Genomic DNA, 7813 nt, shown 5'->3' with positions numbered 1-7813 from the left:
TTCTAGTTCAGTTCTAGTTCAGTTCTAGTTCAGTTCAAGTTCAGTTCAAGTTCAGTTCTAGTTCAGTTCTAGCTCAGTTCTAGTTCAGGTTTAGCTCAGTTCTAGTTCAGTTCTAGTTTAATTCCAGTTTAGTTCCAGTTCAGTTCTAGTTCAGTTCCAGTTGACTTCTAGTTTAAATCTGCTTAATTTTCCTTTCATGTATTCTCTACGGAAAAAGCCGGCCTAGGTTGTTTCCGTAAAGACAAAACTTATTCAAAGTCAGCTATATTCCAGAATTGGTCCTGTTGTCCTAATATGGTATTTGCATCAAACAAACCCGTAGTTTTGGGTCTTATTTGGTGTTTGATTCAAGAATTTTGCAGTACAGAAAATAAACGTATTTTAATTTTATTTAATAACTTTTATTTGCACAAAAAAACTATTACAATTTTTTTTAAAACTAATTTTTTTACAAACTATTTACATGCTAAACAAAAATCAAAAATTTCAAGAAACAAAAAAGCTTCATCTTGAGTTTATAAATCTGTTCTTAATAAAACTAAATTAGTTTTGTACATGATAAAAAAATAACATAAAAATACAATACAAAAAAATTAAACAAGAAATATAAATTAAATGAATAAAAGAAGTAGGATTTTTCGATAAAAAATTAAAGACGATGAAATGTAAAGTCGGTTAAAGGAAAATTCGAATGAAGTATAAAGAACTTAGCTGGAATGAAATGTAAGAATAAATTTCATGATAAATGTGTAAATATATAGTTTTGAAAATTGCCTGAGGAAATGGGTGGAACAGAAAGATTTTATATTAAGGAAAAATTGAAGTTTTGGTAGATATTTGTCATCACAGTCAATATACATTTTACATTTACACGTCACATCGTGGATTTTTTTTAAACTCCAACATAAAAAATCTAAATTTTTAATAATAATGTGTTTTCAGAAATGTTGTTAATGTTTTTCAGAATTCACAGTTTAAATATTTGTGCAATTTTAAACTGTGAATAGCCTTAATACAAATTTATAGTCATGTCTAGGAAACATAATTATTAAATATTGATTTTTAATTTTTTGTTTAAAAAAATCACACTGCTCATTTTAAATTTCACGCAGTTGTCATGATACTTGGCAAGGTTTGCAATTGCTCTGGTTGCTGTTCCTGCTGTGTGGGTTGCGGCTGAGTTTGTTGCTGTTGCTGGACTGCCTGTATATGAGTAGTAGTTATAGTTCGTGCAGTTGTAGTGGCCGTTGGATTGGCCATAATTGGAGCATTAACACTAGCTATCGCTAGATTTGGTTGTAGTTGAGGTGGCAGCATAGCTGGTAGTGGAACTGTATGTTGATTATTTATTAATTCCTGACGTTGTTGGTGGTGTTGCTGCTGCTGCTGCTGTTGTTGTTGCTGCATATTTGCTGCTAAATTAGCGCTATGCTTTAATTTGAAATTCTCTACACGTCTTATATTCCGTACAAGACGATTATAGACAAGTGTTTTAACATCGATTGCCCATAGAAAATCTAAATGATTAAACTTTTCCATGGGCACCAAATACTTGTCGATAACTTGTGGCAATTCACGTGCTAAACGATCAACGCCCGTCGTCGACACCAGCATATCGTTCATTGAGTAGTAGAGGGCCACGGGTACTTTGACCTTGTTCAAATCATAATCGGGTGGTGTCATACGATTGTATTCGAGTTGATTGCGCAAATATCCACGATCAAATTTACGGAAATGTCCAGATTTCATAAGTTGACCAAAATGTTCAAGTTGTTTAATCGATGCTCCGGAAGGTGTGTGACTTAGCATGACGGGCAACATGGTCTGTAATTAAGTGGTGGGATAAAATGTATTTATAGTTAATTTTTAATAAACATTATTGATTTACATAATTAAAATTGTAATTATTTTTAGTTCCAAAATAATATTTAAGTTGTATTATTTTATATTTTTATAGAACTAAATTAGAACTGAACTAGAACTGAACTAGAACTGAACTAGAACTGAACTAGAACTAGAACTGAACTAGAACTGAACTAGAACTGAACTAGAACTGAACTAGAACTGAACTAGAACTGAACTAGAACTGAACTAGAACTGAACTAGAACTGAACTAGAACTGAACTAGAACTGAACTAGAACTGAACTAGAACTGAACTAGAACTGAACTAGAACTGAACTAGAACTGAACTAGAACTGAACTAGAACTGAACTAGAACTGAACTAGAACTGAACTAGAACTGAACTAGAACTGAACTAAAACTGAACTAGAACTGAACTAGAACTTAACTAGAACTTAACTAAAACTGAACTAGAATTGAACTACACAGAAAAAATTATCGGTAGTTTATTTTCAATTAACATGTTTTCCTCTTTCTTTAACTTTTATTTAAACAATTTTTTAATTGTCATAATTATCTCATTGCTTTGATCCTAAGTATACAAATTTGATTAAACTTTTAATTGAATCAATTAAATTTTTAATTGGCTGAAAAAGTTTTTCCAGCCTACTTTTTTATTTTGGTTTTTTGTTTTGATATTTTATTTAAATAATTTCATTATTTATAACGGAAAATAATTCTCAAATAGTCAATAATATTTTAGGCATAAGAAGTTGAAGTTTCATAAATATTTTAAAATTTATAAATCGCTTTATTTGTTCAAATGTGACAATAAAGAGATATTTTTGAGAGTGCTTAACGCATTATTAAAGGTAAAGGAATCCTTTAATGTTGTAAGCATTCAATTAATGCTTTGATTGTTTCAATCATCGACTTTATTGATTTTTAATACATTTTTAACCAAACTGTTCAATTTATTTGATTAATAAACTAATTAAAATGTAAGTTTTATTTTATTAAATATTTAATTTATCCAATTAATGAATTAACTAATTTTAAATTTTGAATTTAATTACTGATGTTAATTGTTTTGATTATGTCTTTAATTGGAAAAAAATATTTTTTACAAATTTCATAATTGATATCATCATTTTGTTGATAGGTGCAAAACTTGCTTGATACAATCAATTTGATAATTAAAACACATTTTCAGTTTTTTCTGTGTAGAAGTAGAACAATTTCAAAATCTGGTTATAATTTATTTTGCCAAGGTAATATGATGAAATATTCGCAACCACAATTCTCTTTTACTAACTCTAATCCCATTCTGATTCCCAACAATCAAATTAGACCCATTTGCTCTTGATTACTCAATATAAATTCATTACTATAATTACATTCATGAAACGCGTTCTTCGTTCAGTTTTTTCTTGTATTTTAACACATTGTCAGTGGAAAGTTAAATTTACAATCCTTTGGTGGTGGTGACACATGATGATGGCGAAGAAGGCAATGACTATGGCCACATTGATGAGCAGTAGTGATAAACTGTGCAATATGTGGTCACATGTTAATGTATTACTTCCGCTTTAAGGCCGCTTGCAATTAAGTGCAAATATGTATATATGTGTGTATGAGACAATTACTGCGAGGAAGTTAGGCCATAGAGAGACAAAGTTAGAATTTTGTTTGTGGCATAATTAAACATGTGGAGGTCAAAATACTCATATGCTCACGCGACTTTAATGTTAAAATGTTGCAATATTGAGCCAGTAGGCTATACTGTTTTCGGGCATATTAGCGAAAACTGTGACAAAACAACAAAATTTCCGCTTAACTAAAAGAATGCTAGAAGTACAACACATGGTTATGTAGACATTTCGAGTTTTTACTGTTTTTGTTGTTGTATTCCACTGAAACATACATATGTTTGTACTTTACATAATGTAGACAATGTTATGTAAATTTTACACAGCTACACATACATATGTATATACATCAACTTTTGCAAGTGTATGATACTCTATGCTTGTGTGTAGTTAAACCTAACGGCGTTGTATGTCAAAATTTTGCGACATGATGCCCTTCCGGTGTTTTGTTGTTTTAGAGTTTTAATTTTGTTTTTGTCATTATTCTCCATTTCTTGGAATAAGCAACCGATGGGGTGACCCAGTCATTTATAGTCTCATGTAAATTTGTGTGTTTGTGAGCAGTTTGAACAAATAGGAAGCCAACAAATTTGTGTATTTTATGTTTAGTTTATAGTTTGGCTTATGGAATACCACATATGCCACATGACATGCCACTCTCACTACCATTTCATGCTATGTCATATTGCTCACTTATGTTTGTACTTATGTATGTACATATGTCTGACTCTTTAAATAAACATATTGTAATTTTAGATACAGTGTGGATTAAAATATTAACAAATCAACGTATATTAAAAAATGCAATCCCTGGCAATTTCATTAAAACACTTTTAAATCGACCGGTTGGTAGAAGACCATTTTCAAATTAAAAACCACTCAACATTATTTACTCTAATTGAAAACATTTGCTCGGCTAACATAAAATCTGCAGGATCACAACTACCTTTTGAAGTCTCATCGATCCTTAATGGAAATGCGAAAGCCGATGCACATTTATAATCATTCCTATCTGAACTGAAGTGATTTTAATAATAACTTTTTAGTTGCAGAAAATTTTCGTTATATCAATGCTTTTTCACTTTGATCACCACTGTACATTCACATGACGATCTATTTGTCTAGTAATTGTTAATGTTCAGTATTGTATAAGTAGTTTAATTTTGCCACTTTTTTCATTTTACTTTCAAGTTGTGATTTTGTTATTGTAATATTTATGACATAATTGAGACATTATTAATAAATTGGTCTACTTAATAATTTTGGTGCCATAAATGTTATTGAGTAAAGTGTATGCAAATTGAAAATTATAATAAACAAGTAGTCGGAAATAGAAAACAGGGTCGTATAAAGAAAACTACTTCAAAATATGTGGAGGGAATATAAACAAAATAGGGGAAAAAGCTTAAAATATAAAAATTTTAAAATATTGTCGGAAAACAAGTAGTCTGAAATAGAAAACAGGGTCGTATAAAGAAAACTTCTTCAAAATATGTGGAGGGAATATAGACAAAATAGGGGAAAAACTTAAAATATAAAAATTTTAAAATATTGTTAAGAGAAAATTTTTATTTGGAAAATGTTTATGACATACACGAACTGAACTAGAACTGAACTTGAACTGAAACTAGAAACTGAACTAAGAACTGAACTAGAACTAGAACCTGAACTAGAACTGAACTAGAACTGAACTAGAACTGACCTAGAACTGAACTAGAACTGAAGACTAGAACTGAACTAGAACTGAACTAGAACTGAACTAGAACTGAACTAGAAACCTGAACTAGAAACTGAACTAGAACTGAACTAGAAAAACTGAACTAGAACTGAAATAGAAACTAGAAACTGAAACTAGAACTAGAACTGACTAGAACTGACTAGAACTGAACTAGAACGGAACTAGAACTGACTACGAGAACTTGAACTAGAACTAGAAACTGAACTCGAACTGAACTAGAACTGAACTAGAACTGAACTAGAACTGAACTAGAAACTGAACTAGAACTGCACTAGAATCTGAACTAGAACTGAACTAGAACTGAACAGAACTTAACGAAACTGAACTAGAACTGAACTAGAAACTGAACTAGAAACTGAACTAGCAACTTAACTGAAATGAACTAGAATTGCTGAACTAAATGAACTAGAACTGAACTAGAACTGAACTAGAACTGAACTAGAACTGAACTAGAACTGAACTATAACTGAACTAGAACTGAACTAGAACTGAAACTAGAACTGAACTAGAAACTGAACTAGTAAACTGAACTAGAACTGAACTAGAACTGAACTAGAACTGAACTAGAACATGAAATAGAACTAACTGAACTAGAACTGAACTAGAACTGAACTAGAACTGAACTAGAACTGACTAGAACTGAACTAGAACTGAAACTAGAACTGAACTTAGAACTGAACTAGAACTGAACTAGAACTGAAACTAAACGAACTATAACTTAGAACTGAACTAGAACTGAACTAGAACTGAACTATAACTGAACTAGAACTGAACTAGAACTGGGGAACTAGAACAGAACTAGAACTGAACTAGAACTGAACTAGAACTGAACTAGAACTGAACTAGAACTGAACTAGAACTGAACTAGAATGAACTAGAACTGAACTAGAACTGAACTAGAAACTGAACTAGAACTGAACTAGAACTGACTAGAACTGAACTAGAACTGAACTAGAACTGAACTAGAACTGAACTAGAACTGAACTAGAACGACTAGAACTTGAACTAGAACTGAACTAGAACTGAACTAGAAACTTGAACTAGAACTGAGACTAGAACTGAACTAGAGAACGGAACTAAACTGAACTAGAACTGAACTAGAACTGAACTAGAACTAAACTAGAACTGAACTAGAACTGAACTAGAACTGAACTAGAACTGAACTAGAACTGAACTAGAACTGAACTAGAACTGAACTAGAACTGAACTAGAACTGAACTAGAACTGAAACTAGAACTGAACTAGAACTGAACTAGAACTGAACTAGAACTGAACTAGAACTGAACTAGAACTGAACTAGAACTGAACTAGAACTGAAACTAGAACTGACTAGAACTGAACTAGAACTGAACTAGAACTGAACTAGAACTGAACTAGAACTGAACTAGAACTGAAACTAGAACTGAACTAGAACTGAACTAGAACTGAACTAGAACTGAACTAGAACTGAACTAGACTAACTGAACTAGAAACTGAACTAGAACTGACTAGAACTGAACTAGAAACTGAACTAGAACTGAACTAGAACTGAACTAGAACTGAATAGAACTGAACTAGAACTGAACTAGAACTGAACTAGAACTGAACTAGAACTGAACTAGAACTGAACTAGAACTGAACTAGAACTGAACTAGAACTGAACTAGAACTGAACTAGAACTGAACTAGAACTGAACTAGAACTGAACTAGAACTGAACTAGAACTGAACTAGAACTGAACTAAACTAACTAGAACTGAACTAGAACTGAACTAGAACTGAACTAGAACTGAACTAGAACTGAACTAGAACTGAACTAGAACTGAACTAGAACTGAACTAGAACTGAACTAGAACTGAACTAGAACTGAAATAGAACTGAACTAGAATGAACTAGAAGAACTAGAACTGAACTAGAACTGAACTAGAACTGAAATAGAAACTAGAACTGAACTAGAACTGAAGAGAACTGAACTAGAACTGAACTAGAAACTAGAACTGAACTAGAACTGAACTAAGAAGAAGATTAAGAGAGGCAATACTTGAAACAATTTGGACTTAGGCAGCATCATTTTGAAAATCCTGTCAACGTAGTATGCATGTATAGAATTCGCCAGTTATCCCAAAATGGCTAACCTTCGAATAATCATATAAACATTTCAAATATGTCCCAATTGATTATGATATGTCCCAATTGATTCTGTTAATTTAGGAGCTCAAATATGGGAATGATTCTGTAAATTAAGGAGATAATTTAGAAGATCTGCATTTGAGATGGCAAGATTAGGTAATCGAAATAATTATAATTATAAAGAGTTGTCGCTTAACTCTAACGGTTTTAAATAAAATTTTTCATAATGTTGGTTAAATAACACCTCTACAGCAACTACAGTCTACCTTCTGCGGCAAATTTCTTTATAGTTACTTGAATGAAACATTTCACTTATAACTAAAATCCACAAACAAATACCATTCATATTGGGAACAAAAGTGTGCATGTGAGTGCCCGATACAAACCTTATTCAATTGTTCAGAATTATAGCCAGCAACCAAAAAGAGAATGTTGGAACAAACATCCTGTGTCATGGCATTGTCGTGACACACCACTT

At 31.6% G+C, this 7813-nt stretch overlaps 1 protein-coding gene across 3 annotated transcripts in view; it reads right to left on the bottom strand.

Moving 5' to 3' along the window:
• Positions 1-898: 898 nt before the first annotated feature.
• LOC119609732 (lipase 3) overlaps positions 899-7813 on the bottom strand; it is a 55803-nt gene continuing 48888 nt past the window's right edge. For all 3 annotated transcript variants that reach the window (XM_037964626.1, XM_037964627.1, XM_037964628.1), the window contains exons 6-7: positions 7722-7813; positions 899-1824 (exon numbers count right to left, since the gene is read on the bottom strand). The exon at positions 7722-7813 is cut by the window's right edge and continues 67 nt beyond it. In XM_037964626.1, coding sequence (XP_037820554.1) covers positions 1105-1824; positions 7722-7813 — 812 coding nt within the window. In that variant the 3' untranslated portion in view covers positions 899-1104. The remainder of the gene's footprint in view (positions 1825-7721) is intronic.

Source organism: Lucilia sericata, unplaced genomic scaffold (genome assembly GCF_015586225.1).
Source record: "Lucilia sericata isolate MDLA Ls3-8-SP2 unplaced genomic scaffold, ASM1558622v1 Contig001048F_arrow, whole genome shotgun sequence".
Classification (NCBI taxonomy): Eukaryota; Metazoa; Arthropoda; class Insecta; order Diptera; family Calliphoridae; genus Lucilia; species Lucilia sericata.
This window is presented reverse-complemented; position numbering and strand designations above follow the sequence as displayed.